Consider the following 19,689-nt stretch of genomic DNA (forward strand, 5'->3'; position numbering starts at 1 on the left):
GATACGACCACAGGGTCGTATCAGCAAGGTTATCGCCCTTTTGCCGGGAACATCGCTGGGAAAACAGCGATGTTCCCTGCAAAACGGCGATAACATCGCTATCTCTGGAATTTTTATCGCCCTGGAGCAGCGCGTTGATGATAACGCGCTACCAGGGCGATAAAAAGAAGAGATAGCCAGCGATAAGAAAATTATCGCTAAGCACGGCCAGTGATAATTATCGCTGGCTGTTGCTGATATGGCCCTGAATGAGTGATGACTAATGTTATTTGTAAAGCGCCCTAATTCCCACGGGCGTCTTGGCGATAAACCACTGCCCTACCAGAGGGTGAATGAAAACAACACCCTCCATAAAGAATTTTAAGAAGTGCAATCAATCAATCAAAGATATGTTTATTTAGACCAATGGCCTTTAACCCCTTCGGTGCTCATGACGGAACGGTTCCGTCATGAGCCACGGTTGAGCTGTGCTCATGACGGAACCGTTCCGTCATGACCACGCCCGCGCAAGATTCCGTCAGCACAGCGGCGGAATCTGCGCAGCATGGAAGGGGTTAAACAGCACAGCATTAAAATATAATAGCAAATATATATATAGTGATACATTTCATGTAATGAAACCATAAAAACTTAGCCATGTATCATATATATTCCAAGAAAATATACAGGGAATCCGATAAATATATCCGCACTCCTACTAATTCTCAACAAACAGTGCACTAGCTGCCCTCATGAATCTTCCAATAGCAGAAGTGAACAACTAGGTTTTCAGAGAATTCCTACATTTGATATATGAGAAAATGGATTTAGTACATAGAGGCACAGCTTTCAGCATTTTGCATCCATCAGAGAGAAACTTTTCATGTCCCATCTTTGACTCTTTACCCTGGGAACAATGACATTTTTGCTCTATGAAGAGGGTCAATTCCGCTTAGGTTGGTACCTATGAAATTTTGCTTTTAAGTAGTCTGGACCAGAATCGTGCAACGTCTTGTGAGTAATACACAGGGGCATATGTACAAGCCATGGTGCAAGGGTGCCTGCTTTGGCGCTAATTTGTTAAACGTACCGCCATCACAGAGGGAAACGCAAGGCTGCACCACATTCTTGTAAATATGGTGCAGCCTAGCATTTTTGAAGTGGCGGAGCACGTTGTTAAGCCCAGGAGGCTGACATCACGCTCCGACACTTCATTGTACATATCCCCCACAGTGTCTTAAAACTAATTTGCTTCCTAACTGGAAACCAGTGTAACTTAGGTTGTTCCTGCCACACTGAGTGAAATTTGGGTAGAATAAGGCATGTTGCTGCATTTTGGACTGTTTGAATCTTGTTTAGTGACTACCCGATTAATATTTAGGTAGAATGTATAGCAATAATCAATGTGAGAAGAGATGAGTGCTAGTACCACCTATTTCTTCACTGAAATAGGAATAAAGAGAAAACTAATTCCAAGCATATGAATGATATGGAAACATGCTGAGACAATTTTGATTGATTTGTACGGAAAAGGTCATTTTGGGATCAAAGATCACCCCTTGCTTTCTTACTGCCTTGGTAGGGGATGGCAGTGCTCCCAGGTCTCTTTGCCACCAACTGGGCGTCCAGTAAAATGTCTTATTGCAAAACAAGATTACTTCATTTTTTTTCAGCATCTAGTTTAAGGAAATCTTTTGTCATTCAGAGTCTGAGTTCACACATACAATTCTGAAAGTTGGTAGCAACTTCCTCCTTATTGCTGGAAATGGATACTATATTTAAGTATCATCTGTTAAAATATGACGTAGAATACAAAGGGACTAATTAAATGAACAAGGGGAGGGATGTGAAGATTATACAGGGTGGGACTCAAATATGAGCCTTGAGGAACTCTACAAGAGAGTGAAAAAAGATTTTGAAGTACAGTGATTAATATTGACTGTTTGACACCTGTCTGATAAAAAATGAGCTGAGAAGTTTTAAAACCTTGTCCCTAATCCCTAACTCCGCTAGACGGCTAAAGAGTACATAGTGGTTACCCGTGCTGAATGTCACGGAAAAGGCTGGCCTTCCACCTCCATCCACTATCCTTCTGATGTCATGCTCCACTGCAAGATTCAGTACCATGGTCGTCTCTAAAGTAAACCTGGGTGGTGAACTCCCCTCCGTTCATGAAGTTTGTGGAGTTTCTTGCACTCCACGCTCAGCGCAGCTCACGGAGTTCTGAAAAACTCTACTAACTTTTTTCCTCGCTCGCGCTCACCAATGGTAATTTGGCCAGCGCGAGCAAGGAAAATCCAGCACTAGACCACTTCCCTGCAAGGTTTCTGAATGTGGGCAGCTGTGGGGGGTCACTACCGCTCGCGTTGAGAAACCTTCCATATACATTGAGGAAGCTGCCGTTCCAGTTAAACTTCTACTCGCGCAGCAGAAAGAAACAGTACCCTTTTGCACTGCGCAAGATGCCATTTGCGCTAATTTTTCAGCGCGGAACAAACACCCAGCACTAAAAATCAGTGTGAACGGCTTGAGGTAACCCACTGTGCCGCTCGCGGAACTGTGCGTAGCTTGGCAGAGCATGTGGAACTCTGGAAACTCTGCCCAGGCTTTCTCTAAAGCCAAACTGTGAGGCATCCAGAAGTGAATGATCATCTATATCTCTCGTCAATTCTTGATTAAGTGCTTTTTCCAACACTTTTGTCACCATAGATAACAGGAAAATGGGGCAATAGTTTTTTTATTTTTTTATTTAAATTTTATTTTTGTAAATTGATTTATCAAAATATAACAAATATATAACATATCCATTGTAAAGAAAGAACAAATGATTAGTCAAATACTTATCACATAAATGTTCGATTAATTCTTGAATTGTGTAGTGCCTTTTTTAATTGGATCAAAAGTTCTAAAAATTAAGATTCCAACTTTGTATCCTCAATAGGCATTTTTGTTTGCAATACCCACATTGTAATAATAATAGTTTACGAAAATAAATTGGAAAGCTAGTGTCTGAAACAATTTCTACAATAAAGATGTTCAAAATGTATCAGCCATATAAATCAAACTATTGTATTCATACCGATGGCAAAACATACAACTGCGTATTAGGAACAACTTACTTCACTGTGCAATTTACAGTGATTTGAGAAGTGCAATAGGGGTTCTGCTGATCACTATCTAGGGACCACCAGAAACTGGGGGGAGTTTACCACAATCATATTAGAGGAAAAATGCTTGTAGAACACTTATTCAATGTAATGTAACAGGGCATGAAACAAATGTTGGGATCAAGCTGTGTTTGCTTTTCTATCTTTATTATGGAAATATTATTAGAAATTTGGAGGAGATTAAACTATTTACAAAGATCAGGTTTACAAATGTGATGCTATAATTCAATGCAATGATTCACACAGCATCAATAAGGAGAAAACTAGAAGAATATAATAATGATGAATAAAGCTAAAACCATCTTAGGATGGGATTTTTTATTAGTTTCTTAACATGCTATTTCTGCATATTTTCTGATTACAGTAACTGATTCCTGCGAATATGTTTTTTTTCTTTTCAGTTCACCAGGAGATTTCAACTGATGGCATGAGTTGGTCAATCCTTGGTTTACCGGTGGTTACGTACAAGGATTCTGGAGAGTATATCTGCAAAGCAAAGAATTTTTTGGGTGCAACAGAGGCCTTCATATCCCTCATTGTCACAGATTCTGACACCACAGATGATCCAGACTCTGCCATGAGTGGTGTTCGGAAGGTGTGGACAGGCAATGGAAATCCAATGGAGGCAGCAGCATACAATGAAAGACTGGTGGCTAGATATCTAGTCACCCCTACCGTGGCGAGCCAGCCTCTTCGCATTTACACTGAAGAGGCACGAGGTCCCCAACAGTACAGAATCAATGAGATTGGGGAACCGATGAAGAAAGAAGGGAAAGGATCTGAGACCAATGATGGTCTTTCAATAACCACGGACAGTAAAGTTCAAGGAAATATTCTGTTGAGTCCTCCCACTGGACAGGTGGAGTCAGAGCGCATAGTCAGAGCCGTGAAGGTCATTGGAGACACAGATCACAGTGTCTCTCTAGCATGGAAAGCCCCCATGTCAAAAGAGGCCACCGTTTTCAGTGTACTATATGCAGTCTTTGGTGAAAGAGACATGCGCCGAATTAACGTGGAGCCAGGGAAAATGAAGATCACCATAGATGGACTTATGCCAAAGACAAAGTACATTGCTTGCATCTGTGTGAAAGGGCTGATTCCCAGGAAGGAGCAATGTGTTATCTTTTCCACAGATGAGGCAGTCAGTGCAGGTGGAACGCAGAAGCTCATCAATGTGGTGGTCGTTAGTGTAGCATGTGTCATAGCTGTCCCTCTGACGCTGGTGGTCTGTTGCGGAGCATTGAAGAGACGCTGCAAAAAAGGACTAGGCCGTAAGTCCAAGGATATCCAGGAGTCCTATGTTACATTTGAAAGCCTCTCGGCAGGTCCCAAGGGTGTGGAAGGGGAGTACTTGACAAGGCACACCACACCAGATGAGTCTAACAGATTACTATCTTCACGGTCAAGCGTGGATTCTGAAGCAGTACCAAAGACTGAGGGGCAGCCCAATGAGTTCTTTTGTTGACGACTCCCGATTAACCCTCTAGACTGTTTCATTTGCCGATCTGCATGGTAATTGACAACGCAGGTCATGTCAATATGATGGATCGTGAGATCACGGTGCACTGCTGGCTGGTCTATAGTGTTCCACAGGGTGAACGTTTTTTCCAGCAAAAGGTGATTTCACTCTGTTGCTCGGTTATAGGTTTAAGTATTACTTGAGAAAGGATTTTTTTCTGGGTAGAAGTGCTGTCATCAGAGGGCAACAGTTGCCAATGTCACTCAGTCGCAATTGTCAGTTTCTCTTCGCCCAGATGATTCCAGCACTTGAACTGCTTTTGCCCTATAAAAAGCCACTGTGTTAAAAATACTCTATCAACAAATGAGGCCTGATTTAGAGTTTCCATGGCAAATGAAAATCTTATAATTTTTTTGAGGAAAATCTAAATGCAAAGTAGAATCCCCTGGCTGAATTTCCACCATCATGAGGATTTGTGTTCCTGATGATAACGAAGCATTTGCCATAGTCCATTACACACAAAACATTTGCTTTGAAAAGCAACTTTCAAACTTTAGATCTGATTACAATAAAAATGGAGAGTAAAAACATGTATTACACATCAAGGTGCTGATGGCTACTCAAAAGGGGCACAGCACAAAATGAGGTGGTAGTTGCCAAGGATGCAAATGATCAGAGACAGTCTCAACGTATCGCATAACCCCTTGCATGTTTTTGATTGATTCTTTTGGGGATTTACGTAGCAGGACGTGTCATGATTGCAGCTGTGGAAGAAAGAGAACAATCCTCCAGAAAGAAATAGGAGAGAAATGCGAATGATAGGAGATGACAAAATAGAGTCCAGAAATGGCAGAACGGTCAAAGAATGTGCTTTCTGTGTTGAAAGACCAAATAGTCTTCATCAAAGAAGATGGAGAGATGTGCCATAGCACTGGGCGAGTCCTGTTTTAATCATCACACCATTTGCAGATTAAAATGTCTTAGTCATTGGCAATGTGTAACAGCTGCAGTAATACATTAATCACATGTCTGCTGTGAGAGCCAGAACTAGTGATGATATTGCCTTTGGTCAGTTGACCACAATTTCTAAGGGTGATCAGAAATGTTCTTCCTGGTTATCAACACCAGTTGATAATTAGTAGAAGTGGCACACTATCTAGTTCTACTTTGACGCTAACACAATTAATGCTCAAAATGAAGTTGGGATCTCCCTGACCGTGGTACTAATAATACTAGAAATCTCATCAGGGGTTGTTTGTATTATCAAAATGGTCTTTAGGGCATGTCTTGGATTCCCATGTTGCAGAACAGCTCAACCGAAGTTCTTTTTTTATGTATGTGTGTGTATACAACCCATAACACATGTCCCGGCTCATCATGTCCCATTGGTGGCAATAGGAAAAGAGAATCTCCCCCTAACTAAGTGCATGACCTTGAATTGTCTTCCCAACCCTAGCATATGTAGAGCAGTCTGTTTCAGCTTGTCTAGGTTTACTTTATTTAAGTTTTAAAACATACATACATCAAAGGAATGTCTACAACACAACTCTCATGGGCTCATCCTCTGATGCACTGCATACAGCCAGAAACCTACTTGCAAGTTAAACTTTCTCTACTTGCATTTTAGGCTGTTGTCACATTATTACTCGTGTCTTGTTTTATGCAGACCTTTCACATGCGGCAAGACTGCTCCATGGCTCTAAACTGTATTGAATGACAGGACCAATCTATATGTCATTTTGCCTTGTGTCACTGGTAAAACAGGGTTACATCATGATTGCATGCTGTTGGAGTGGGGTTTATGGTTATGAAGAGGTGGCCATCTTTTCAGTGGTCTCTAAAAGGAGCTGTGATTGTTCTCTCCTCCCTCCTTCCTTCTGACTCTGCAAATATGGCTCTGTGCCAAATCAAGCACCTACGTTGTTGCTAGATCAGATTTTGTATATTTGTTTATAATGCAAGTATTATGGAAGAGATCCTGAATACACTGCTGTGATCGGAAAGATAAGGAGGGCAAAAATCAGAGTTAGTCTTTGATTGTTACTGTGTTGGCGCGACATGGTAAAAACCGTTGTTTAGACTGAAAGTATCCCACTCTATAGTTTTGTTCTATTTGACCACAAAGAAATCGTGAAAATCGCATACTATGTAAAAACAGGCAGTTTTATTAAACACATCTTGTTCACGGTGTTGTTTTTGTAGCTTGCACGTCATAGGTGCCATTTCCAACAGGGATTGGTCAAATATTCGGTCAAAGAAAGGGATAAACCATGTTCACACATGTTGACATTGACATAACAATGCATTGTTATTTTTTGCCTGTGAAGGTGTAAAAGTTATTCAAGTTTAATTCTTCTGAGATCAATTAAATACGTACTGCTGTATAACATTAAGAACAGATGATGGACGGAATGCTGAACAGATCAAACATTCACCATCAGTCACAGATCTGGATTTAATCCATTGTTTTTGTGCTCGCCACACCACCTCAGTTTTGACCCAGTCATATACAATCCAGTCTTGACCCTGCTCCCCATGCGAACAGTTCAGCACGAACTGCCAGACAAGGTCCATCCTGGACCGGAAACAAGCATCCTGGGACCGGTTTCAGGGCATCACCCCTTATCAGCCGGGCTAGCTTGAATCCAGGGGTACAGTGAGGACGGGACCCATGTCTGGGCGTACCCTTCCCATTTGGGGCAACAAAAGCAAAAAGAACTGATGATGGACTCTGTGACTGGGGGTGAATGTTTGATTTGTTCAGCATTCTATCCATCGTCTGTTCTTTTTGCGACAGTGTAACATTAAGGCAAATCTTTAAGAGCCAGGAGACAATTATCTAGAGGTATGCTATTTTTTGATGACTTTCATGTTTGAGGTCATACACACTTTGGGACAGAGCAAAGTAGCCTTTTTTGCAAATCATCCACCAGCCTTGCAGTGGTGATCTACCACAATATCGAGTTTCTACTATTGACCTACAAAAATATCTAATGAAAGATATCCACTAACATGATGGCTTTTGGTTATGAATGGGCGGGAGTTTTCCCACAGCTGCACAAACTCTGCACCCTTCGTTAGAGTTCAGCAGGTTAAACATGCTGGAATTTAACAGTGGAATGAGAACTGCATTTACTTTGATCTGCTGTAGGAACCAAAGTCTAGATGTGATTGCCCAAAAAATTGAAATAAGTGCATTTTATCATAACAGATAAATTATGAATCTGGGGAGTCAGATTATATCAGGTGCGCTAAACAGCACTTACCCCTCAGTGGTAAAATGAATCAAGGCCTATATATTGTCGAGGTAAATCTATTGAGGTATGGATTTCCTATCCTTAACTACACAACTGCTGACCTTGATGATATACATCTCCGAGACACCCAGAAGCGGAGTTAAGAATAGTAAATCTATCCTTATCACTATGTACTTACCATGACAATATAGTGGTAGTAGTGATACTCCACAGTTAATATTTTTCTATGTTGATGTTTATGACCTTGATAGTTGAGGCATATAACAAAGGATCACTCATTCTGCCAAATGCAGCAAAGCCTAGTGATTACTGAATATGGCCAATTGTCAGATTCATTCAACTTTACATTTATAATTTGAGTGTGTTTCATAAGGGTCTGTAAGCGTATTTGTAAATGGAAATGTACATTGATCCTATGTGAACTTATGTAAACAATGAATTAAAATATTTATTAAAGTACCTTTCAGGCTTTGGCAGTTTTTGCTGTTATGAGGATTTGCTTTTTCAACCCTGTAATCTTTGAGTTATGTTATACACTACATACAGGTCTTTACATTTCTGAAAACAACATTTGAACGGTATGTGCATCATTCAGGTACTAAAAAGCACAGAATCTTCCAATGCTTAATTTGGAAATAAATAAGTATGGGAGTTCAATTTTTTTAGACGCCCTCCACAAGTGTTGCCTAATGCCAGGATTACCAAATACCAAGACAGCCTTGTCTTCAGTTGACATCCTGTCTATTTCTTTCACCTGTTCTTGCAGGTTCTTTTATTTTTCTGACTTCCTTATTCCCTTTCTCACTGTTTTCATATCTTTCTCTTCCTTCTTCTTTCTCACTTTATTACCTTATCTCTCTTGCTTTTCGTTAAAGCCAGCTGAAGAAAAATAAATACTTGAGCCTAATCACATATAGTGAGCACTGGGAGAGCAAAGTTAAGAAACAGACTCTGAAACAGTTTTAGTCTGACTGTTGTCCTAAATAGTTTAACAGCTTCTGCAGCAATATATTAACTCCTTAGTCAATGGAAAATGGCTGCTTGCCATGGGCATTTTAAAGCCATGTGTTGATTCTTGCTAGAAATATAGCAGCAATTGTTGACAAATCCAAAGTTAACAAAATAAGCTAACACAATAATGTACATAAAGCAGCATAAAAGTGCAATTAAAAAATAAGAGGGAACAACTCAATATATCTGTCAAACCAAAATGCAACATTATAACCACAATGCAACAAAGTTATATCACATTGCAAAAATACAGCGCTAAAACACAATAGTACAAGCTATAAAAGAACATGTCATGATGGAGGAATAGCAATGTTATCCAATTATAGGACCACCCATCTCACAATTCTCAGTGAATGGTGGCATGACACAGAGAATGACTTGGCCTTTGCCACACCTTTGGGTGTGTCGCTATTTCACCTACTCTTCAGGGGCACACATGCTCTAGATTTCCCTCTGACCATGAAGATGGTGTTATGCACCTGGCATGGCACAAAGTGGTCCTTGGGGTGGAAGGGCAGACTATTGGAGGTGACTCCTTTGTTGGAGGGGAACAACTCCCCCAAGTGACTCACCTGAAGGGCTTTCACTCATGGGATATCATTGGAATTTCCACATTGGGGGATGTGATGCAGGGTACCACCATGAAATCGTTCGTGACATCGCAAGCGGAATTTGACCTCCACCACAGTCAGTTCTTCCGATATCTCCATTCATTGACCCTTTATCTTGAAGATCTGGTAGAACCTTTGACAACCAGCTCCCTAGAGACCAAAGTACTTGGGGGGCAGATCTAGGTCCCCATAACATTTCACAGATATATAAAACCCTAGTACTCATCATCCCTGACACATTCCCAAAGCTGTGGGAGGCCTGAGAGGTGGATCTGGGCCATTTAGTAGAGGAGGATTGGAGGGAGGCCCTTACCTCTCCATGAGAGGCAGCGATTTCAACACACTTTCAGCTCATTCAAGAGTATTGTCTCCATCGCGTATACTGGATGAGAAATAGGCTATGGAGGCTGGAGCCCTCCCCGAGATGCTTGCGGTGCCAGAGGAGTGTGAGGAGACCTTCTACATTAAGTGTGGTCCTGTGGGGTGTTAACTTTCTTCTGTGAGAGTGTGCTGTCTGTAATGGGTGAAGTGGTAGGCTGACTAGGGACACGAAGTTAGTGCTGACCTGGATAATAACAGATACAAGAAGGCTCTGCTCTGGATTGCTTTAATGGTTGCCAAAACTGATATTGAAAAACACTGAAAAAGCCCCACAACTTGGATGGGTGGAAAATGGTCTAGATAGTTGCATGAATTTAGAGAGCCCAGTCAATGTGGCAAGAGGATGCCCACACAAGCACCTAAAGATTTGGGGAGACTGTACTCAATGCAGGGGAATTGTACTAGAACCGACTAGGACTCAACCAGGACTCGTAGATGAGGAAATCAGTCAGTAAAACTTTATTCAATTTGTTTCAAAGGAAACCATAAAAGTGAGAACACCAATCTGCACAATATCTAAACAACATCAGCAAACACATGATAATTAAAAAAACAATGCAGTTGATAAAACCATACAAGGTATATGAAAATCTCAGTTGACTCCATCTCAAAACCCCAGAGTGATATCAAGAAATAAGAAACACACCTGAGGTGTGAATGAATTGAAATTGTAAAAACAGTAGGGCTGGTCTCACGTGCCTAAAAAATCATGGTTAACAAAAGAGGCCGCATATATTTGTGGCATAGAATGCTGAACCAGGGGCAAATCATAACAATATGGAAAGTGTCAGAAATAGAGACATTGTCACAAATGCACACAAGTAAATCGGAATCTTTGAGATAGCCATTGTTCGAAAACGTGCTGAGGAATCAAATTAAGTCTAAAAAAAGTCTAAAGCCTTCAAATGTAGCCGAACATTTCCAAATTTAAGTAGGTTTCCATGCCGATCACAGATTTAACCAATATAAAATGGTGTAGGGAATGCTCATTCAAAGCAAGGGCCTTACGCTCAATTGTCACGTTGGCGGTGAAGGCCTGCTTAACCCACATGATGTCTGCTTTAACAAAGCGGCCCAGATCAAAGAAAAGATTCAGTCTCCTGAAATCTTTCAGGTTACACAGAATGTACTGCAGCCAGGGAATGTGTAGCATGTTATCCAGGACCATGCAATCACATACAATAAGCCTATCAACCTACAACCTCATCCTTCAGCCACACTGAAAACCAAGATGCAATGGGCAGAGACGAATAAAGTCAGATACGTACCCCATACCCAGTTCTTCATGGGCAATCTTTGAGAGTGTGCTTTGAAGAATCTTTAAACGCCTTCTAAAAACATGTTTTCTGCCATTTGAATGGGGACAATGGGCCCATAGCCCCATATCTCACACACAAAACTAACTATGGGGCTGCATTTAACTTTTAAAACATCTAAAATAGCCTTCATATGTGTGCGCCCTAGTCGATGAAAAAATCACCAATACTGTGAGTGGCTCTATAAAAGGACATTATATTATGATTAATCAATGGTTGCCAACTAAGGTGAGAGTCCAGCAAAATTCGCAAGTAACGCTAATTATCTACCTTGCTGATGACCCTTTACCACAAATTTCTGAATTTTTGTGTTATCAGGACCAACCACCATGATGTGAGATTTCAAAAAATTGGTAGAGAGATCAAGACTATCCATAAAACAAATAAAACATCTAAAAGACACTGTAACTCCCTTGCAGTGGTGCATTTAAGACTGTGTCAACTGCCTGTAGCAGAGCAGGCATCATGCGACCACCTGCCCTAGAGACATCTAAGGACTGTTCTGTTAAAACTGATCCAAGATGGTTAATATAGAGGATAAAAAGGAAGGGTGCTAGGATGCAACACTGACAAACCCCTCTCTTCAGGCTAAAGTGTGGTGTGCATTCCCCATTTGGGCCATATCTCACAGAAGCCTATAGACAATTGTGCAGGTCACACAAAAAGGTGACCATTACAACGCATACCATTACAATGCATATTACTTTTAGGACAACAGTAGGGTAATTGTTGGATAGTGTAGGGGTAAAAATGACTATTCCCACTCCAGTGATTGCAACAGTAGGGTAAGTGTTGTATAGTGTAGGGGTAAAAATTACTTTTCCAACTCCAGTGAGTGCAACAGTAGAGTAAGTGTTGGATAGTGTAGGGGTAAACATTTCTATTCCCACTCTAGTGAGTGCAACAGTAGGGTAAGTGTTGGATAGGGGAGGGGTAAAAATTACTATTTCCTATTACTTACCTTATATTGCGTGGTAATGACATGCGTTGTAGTGACATGCGTTGCAATGACATGCCTTGTAGTGACATTCGATGTAATGGCTGCGTTGTAATGGTATGCGATGTAAAACATGTTGTGTTGTAATGACTGCGTTGTAAAGGTAGTGCGATGTAATGACTGTGTTGTGAAGGTTGTTTCCCTTTCAGCATTGTATGCCCCACACTATCAGCACCCTGTGCATCCAGCAGAAGATGACTCACCACTGGGCAGACATCTAGATCAGGTAACAAGACCTGCTCTACCTACTAGGCATTGAGGTTGCGTGGCTCAGTGAGTAATATTTTTATTTTCTAAAAATTCTATTATTATTTTTTTTTTCAAGTAGAATGCTCACATATATTATATTTTACTCACATATAATATATTTTTATATAATGTGAATGTGTTCATTTATTATAAAATCTGAATTACATATGCGTATTAACTGTGTGTGTGTGTGTGTGTACATATATTTTTATATATATATATATATATTTATATTATCTACTGGCGGTCGCCAGTATATAGTTATAGTTAGGACCGTGTTTCCATAGGAAATCTGAAAATTCTATTTTGAATAACTTTGGCGCCAGTTGACAAATCCTCGCGAAATTTTCAAAACTAATCGGGCACTCCGCTCAGCTCCTACCCTGAAAGTCTCGGGGTGATTCGTCAAGCGGGGGCCAAGAAAAAAGGGGGGTCCCAAAACGCATTTTCCCCATGCATTTTCCCGTAGGACCTTTAGTCGAAGGTACAGCCCGAACGGCTGAACATAATTACTTGAAATTTGGCAGAGAGGTAGTCCTCAGGTCAGGCATGTGCCTTTTGCAGGTATGGAGTCAATCTGTTCAGTATTTCCCGAGAAAATTGCAGTTAAAGCACATAAATATCTATAGCCGTGCACCGTGCGCGCTCGGTGCGCGCACCCTAACGTGCGCAAGCGTAATTCTGATTGGTGGTTACATGTCAGTCAACGTTCGAATCGGTCGAAATCAGGAAGTGTCGGCCGCCATTTTGTTTGTTGTGGGTGCGAGAGTGAAAAATAGAGGTGGCGAACGTGAAAAGGGGGCAGGGTAGAGAGTTCCTGACCGCCTAGCCTTTGTCAGGGGGTCCCTAAAGGACCCCGAAGGGTGAAAAAACATTTTATTTTTTTTAAATCGCGGGGTGCGCGCACTGTGCGCGCACGGTGAAAAACCTTAAAAAAAATATATATATACATAACTAAGCATTTGTAAAACCGTACAAATTCACTTTAAAAACCATAGGTTTCACACACGTTATAGCTAGGAATTAGCATTTAAAAAACCTTGCAAATTCACTTAAAAAACCATAGGTTTCACACATGTTATAGTTAGGTGGACATTTCACTCGTAAAAAACCAATGAAATTCTCCCGTTATAGTTAGGTCAGATAACTATAACTCGCGCGAGCACCACTCTATCACAAGGATGATGTCATCAGTGATGTCATGAGTGATGCCACTGACCATGTCATGAGTGATGTAATATGTGACGTCATGAGCACTGGATTGCGGGCACGCATGTTATAGTTATCTGACCTAACTATCACGGGGGAATTTCATTGGTTTTTTACGAGTGAAATGTCCACCTAACTATAACATGTGTGAAACTGTTCTGCTTGGGTTTTCGGATCAGATAGAACCCGCTCATCAGAGCCTCACTAACCCAGCCAGAACGTTACCCCCTCCCTAGACCCTATTTACAATCCTGCAACCACATATATCTATCACCTAAGGACAGGGGATTCCTACTATGCATACCAAGACCTCACAATCGGCGGCCTCGCGATCCCATACGGATCCAGACCTTTCTGCCCATACGACAGTATCACAAGTGGCGGCCTCACGGTCCCATACGAACCCAGACCTCTCTACCCAGACGGCAGTCTCAGCACAATCGGCGGCCTCGCGATCCCATACGGATCCAGACCTCTCTGCCCATATGACAGTATCACAGGTGGCGGCCTCGTGGTCCCATACGAACCCAGACCTCTCTGCCCATACGACAGTATCACAAGTGGCGGCCTCGCGGTCCCATACGAACCCAGACCTCTCTGCCCATACGACAGTATCAACACAATCGGCGGCCTCGCGATTCCCTACGAATCCAGACCTTTCTGCCTATACGACAGTATCACAAGTGGCGGCCTCACGGTCCCATACGAACCCAGACCTCTCTACCCAGACGGCAGTCTCAGCACAATCGGCGGCCTCGCGATCCCATACGGATCCAGACCTCTCTGCCCATACGACAGTATCACAGGTGGCAGCCTCGCGGTCCCATACGAACCCAGACCTCTCTGCCCATACGACAGTATCACAAGTGGCGGCCTCGCGGTCCCATACGAACCCAGACCTCTCTGCCCATACGACAGTATCAGCACAATCGGCGGCCTCGCGATCCCCTACGAATCCAGACCTCTCTACCTAGACGGCAGTCTCATACGACAGTTCATCCTATGATCACCATAACATACAAAAAGGGAATCAGTCTCACTATTCATCAGATCACACAAGGATTGCCAGTTCGGGCATAGCCTGTTCTCAGGTTCGAGGGGCTCCTCTTTCCTTTATTCAGTTACCACTTACCTGATCAGGGTTAACATCTGTTCATGTAGCCACAGCTGACTAGAAGAATAGGCTACCCTCTTATACAAGAACACGCATCACATGTTGGTTCACTACAAACTGGATACTTTATTACTCATTACATACACAATCACATAACATTACGATATAACACATAACCTGCAAAGAAAAGTGAAAGATTAAGTTGTACACTCTAATAAGAAAGGGTCGACATCACCTTAGTAGTATGTAGCCCGCACTCAGTGGTCATCTAGGCTCCCCTCTCGTCTGTGCCTCGGCTCGCCTGGAATCACCCTTCTCCGAGTCACTGGGACCTCTTCCTTATCGGCTACTCTCTCCTCTCTGGCTATTCTGTTAGGAAAGCATCTGTCTCTCAGTTCTTCTCCGACTTCAAGATGGCGTCTGTCTTCCCTGGAATAAGTAGTAGCTTTACTGCTAACGGCTAGATGCCGCCTACGGACTGAACATGTAACTGCCTCAGACTTTCACTAATATAGAGGTGCATTTCCTCATGGAAAATTCTGGCCCGTAACCTGCCGCCCACCAAATTCTTGTACCTCCCCGTACCAAGGACACGTTCCCAGCCGGCCGGCCTGATGTAGTGTCTTCGGCATGAAGAAAAATACAATCCTTCGATAAGGGCCGGCCTGAACCGGTTCTCTCCAAGCGAATAACACCTCATAACTAAAACATTACTCTTGGACTAGAAGCATCCCAAGCTGCCGAAGCAGAAAGAAAGATGGAGTCTCTCCCGTTTGAGGCCTACCAGGCCTGAATTCGGCACAGCTCCATGAAATACCCTCACTACAGGACAGGTTATCCCTAATACTAACGAATCTATCCCCTAGGCTATGTGTGCAAGCCCTGATCTATGGGGAAGAGCACAGAATCATGTCGAAGTGCCTAGTAAATAGGCTCCATTCACTACTCTAACCCTTAGGCTTGAATGGTAAGAGACTGAAGTCACATTCAATCACTTGTTAACACAAGAAGGCCGAGAAAGTCGAGCAGAACAGAAACCTATGGTTTTTTAAGTGAATATATATATATATATACACATATTACCTACTGGTGGTCGCCAGTAGGTAGTTATAGTTAGGACCAAGTTTCCATAGGAAGAGCATTTTTTGTGTTGCTTATAACTTTGGCGTCGTTTGATGAATCTTCATGAAATTTTCCAAACTATTTCTTTGTTCATATCAGCTCCTATGTTGAAAGTTTGGGGGTGATTCATCAAGGGGGGGGCTGAGAAAAAAGGGGGTCCCAAAATGTATTTTCTCCATGTTAATTTCCATAGGATACTTTAGACAAGGCTACAGGTCGAACGGGTGAACGGAATTACCCCAAATTTGACAGGCAGAAGGGTCGAGGTCCAGAAAGCATGCTTTTGTGTATTTGGTGTAAATCCGTTCAGTCGTTTTGGAGAAATATCGACATTTACAGATATCGATATTTGGGAATTCTGCCTTCTGATTGGCTGAGGGGTTACGAACACGAGCTTGCTGCTTATTGGCTGCGAGCGGTGCGAGCGGTTGCAACTAGGAAGTGTTGGCAGCCATTTTGTGATTCTGTTGAAGCGAGTAAAGGGAAAAAAGGGTGAAAAGAGTAGGAAAGAGGAGGGTAGGAGCGCTGTGAGGTCTGTAGGGTGGTTAGGGTGGGCTACACAGGGAGTGTGAAGCGAAGTATTCACCACTAGCGGTGTGAAAGTGCTGTTTTGCCCAGAGTGAGATGGTGCTGAGGTGAGGTGCCAGTACACTCGGGGATGAAACCGTGAGCTGATTGCTGTAAACTGATGTGCTCTGGGCGCTGTAGCATATTGGCCGCTGTAGCATAGCTGTGCAAGTGGTGTTAGTATGGGTTTAGACTATAGCGGGAGTGGGAAGCAAACTACTCACCCCTACCAGTCTGAAGACTCAAATGGAGTGTTTTAGCAAGCAGGAATAAAGAAATAATCGTGAAGAGTATAATGCAGAATGTTGCAATGCCACAGAAGACACATGGTGAAATCAGGTGTGTTTAAGAAACTGGCTGTGTGGGATAAAGCGATGGAATCTGCTAGTTATATAAAAAGTGACTTTATTTAAGTGCCATAAATGGAACCACTGGTGCAAGAGCTAAGGCATCCAGCTGAGGCAAACTCCAACCGCTTCTGCTGTATTCAAACCTAAGCTCCTGCATCAGTCAATTCCACATTACATGTTACAGTTCCATGTGTCATAAACAATACCTATTAGACATGAATGACTGTAAATTGTAGAATGAAAATAAATGTAGGATACGATTACCACAGTGTGCCAACCAGTTCTTAAACAATGCCGTGTTTTGTGATCTTGAACGCCAGCTCGTGAGCAGAGGCTGAGGTTGAGCTAATTTGCGTGAAAGGGCTTTGTGGATAATAGGCATGCAGAGAGACGTGTGTAAAAAGAATAGATATGGTTTTAAAATAAATGTCGGGTTTAGGCTAATTTAGCAAGTAAATAGTGTATTTGCATAGACCATACATCATCCATCCCTGGTTAGTGTGGAGACGTAAGGGCCAATAATGAAAACACATACTTAGAAAGTTATTATATGAAAACAGTTCAATTGAAGTGTATTAAAAAATGTAATAGGAAAAAGTCAAAAAAGTTGGAAAAATCAATCCAAGAATAAAGTGAATTTCTTACAAGTCTTGGAGACTGCAGTCCAGAAGTTCTTCAGCGGCTTGAGATGCGTAATGTTCCAAGAGGCGGTTGTTGCCATCGTTTCAGAAAAGCTAAGCGATCCAATTCATATCCTCGAAGGGACAGTAATGTTCCTCGAATGTTGGAGTGGCAATTTGAATTGGCAGGTAATCTGCGATGTTGTCAAAGGTCGCACGTTGCAGGAGATCTTTCGCGGCTGCTCAGGAATCCCATTCCGCCAGGATACCATTTTGCGTTGCATCCGCCATTGCTCCACTGCCCGAACAATCAAGTTCATGGTTTTCGAGATACTCCATTACCTGCTGGATATCGGGAGCGTTTGCTGGGATGTTGACGAGGCATAGATCCATTCGCGAGTCGATTGGGCAAGTTTTGCAATAAAAGGATGGTTGCACGCAGATTGTATATGTGTAAAAAGACGTCATGTTGTAGCTGGCTCCGATAATAGACAGAGACAGGCAGCCAAAAAGTTGTTCCATTGTTTCACGGTATTGATGTAGCTTCGCGTAGAGGCATATTCGGTCGGACATGCTTGTTACCACAGGGAGCGCAGCTATTTTTAACAAGCTAAAATAGTAGTAGGATGGCCGGAAACAGAGCGAGAATTATGGGCACTGTTGCAATTATTCCAGAGATGATCGAATAAATGAAGTCTGGTATTAGACTAAAAACAGTTTGAAAGCCTGTGAGAAGGCCAGAGGAAACAGTGTTAAAAAAGTGTGCCAGACCTTAAATGTCAGATGTGTTGAAAATTGTGTAACAATTCACAAAGTGTAATGGGAGGTTCGTATTTAAAAGGAAGTGTATTTTACTTGAAGTTCGTGCTATCTGCAGTCGTTAAATTACTTTTGGAGAAGTGAGGGACACTTCTGTTTGAACCAAAGCACTTTCATTTTGCTCTGTTTAATAAAATCTGTTTTCAAAGTAGGTATTGAAGGCCAAGTTGGACTTTGGGAGTTACTTTGTGTGGGTGGGTATAGAGATTGCCAGAGGAAGTTATCCGGTTTGAAACAGTAAGGACATACGGTATGCCAGCTCACATTGCGTAGCAGTCCATGTTATTAACTGCCGTTAGAAAGCTGTGTGAATGTTGGTCTGATTGTGGTTAAGAAAGCACGCAAGATTGGGGGCTGTAAGCTTAGAAGTGTCGTGCAGTTGGACATTCTTGCATAGTAATGTGCCATTGTGGTCCCACTTTTCACCTGTGAGAAAAACTTTGGTATGCTCTTTAAGACAGCAATATGTAAATGGGAGAAACCACTGCTCGTAAATAAATGCGCTACCTTATATAATCACATACAACATGACAAACAACATGTACACCTAGCAGACACAACGACACTACGTACTGTGGGAACCGTGGCTAGCCATGTACACAAACCAAACATAGCACCTGTGCTACACAATGCAGAATGCGGGGAGAGATGGGAGCAAAGTATGTGGGAAGGTGGCAAGTGATTCTCGATTATAAAAGTAAACAATGCAAAGTGTTGAGGGGATGTGCCAGACAGACTTGAGTATGCAGAGCACAGACATGTACATGTCAACATACACTGATGGTCTATTGAGTGAAGTAGACAGTGTACGCAACCATGATAGTACAGTCAGTAGGGAAGATTCTAAAAACATAGCGCGTACGTGCCCCCACACCCCCAAAATCTTTAGTGTAGTGGGCTGGCTCGGCGTACGCAAGGCTAGCATAGGGATATGAATAAAAGGCACGTTTCTCTGGGTGTGGTTCTCTTCCGGAATGGCAAACATGTCTGTCAGGTCTGCGCAGCTCACACCACCACAAGGCTGACGCCATGAGCAAAGGTGGCTGCGGGAATAATGCTCTCAGCCTGCTGGTACCCAGAAACCGTCATGGCCGCTGCGACGCACATATGCCGGGGAACAACCTTTACAACGCAACTTTTACAACGCACTACCTTTACAACGCATTTTTTACAACGCATAATCCATTACAACGCATGACATTACAACGCATACCATTACAACGCATTTTTAAAAACTACCTTTACAACGCATTCCATTACAACGCATACTACCATTACAACGCATACCATTACAACGCATAATATTACACTAGACTATCCAACACTTACCCTACTGTTGCACCCCCTGGAGTTAGAATAGTAATTTTTACCCCTATACTATCCAACACTTACCCTACTGATGCACCCCCTGGAGTTAGAATAGTAATTTTTACCCCTATACTATCCAACACTTACCCTACT

At 42.4% G+C, this 19,689-nt stretch overlaps 1 protein-coding gene across 1 annotated transcript in view; it reads left to right on the top strand.

Moving 5' to 3' along the window:
• The window catches only part of LRIT1 (leucine rich repeat, Ig-like and transmembrane domains 1), a 120,355-nt gene extending 112,077 nt beyond the window's left edge, over nt 1-8,278 (top strand). Inside the window, exon 4 of the mRNA XM_085608478.1 lies at nt 3,548-8,278. Within this exon, the coding sequence (XP_085464604.1) occupies nt 3,548-4,611 (1,064 nt within the window). The 3' untranslated portion in view covers nt 4,612-8,278. The remainder of the gene's footprint in view (nt 1-3,547) is intronic.
• Nucleotides 8,279-19,689: the final 11,411 nt, after the last annotated feature.

Source organism: Triturus cristatus, chromosome 1_2 (genome assembly GCF_964204655.1).
Source record: "Triturus cristatus chromosome 1_2, aTriCri1.1, whole genome shotgun sequence".
Classification (NCBI taxonomy): domain Eukaryota; kingdom Metazoa; phylum Chordata; class Amphibia; order Caudata; family Salamandridae; genus Triturus; species Triturus cristatus.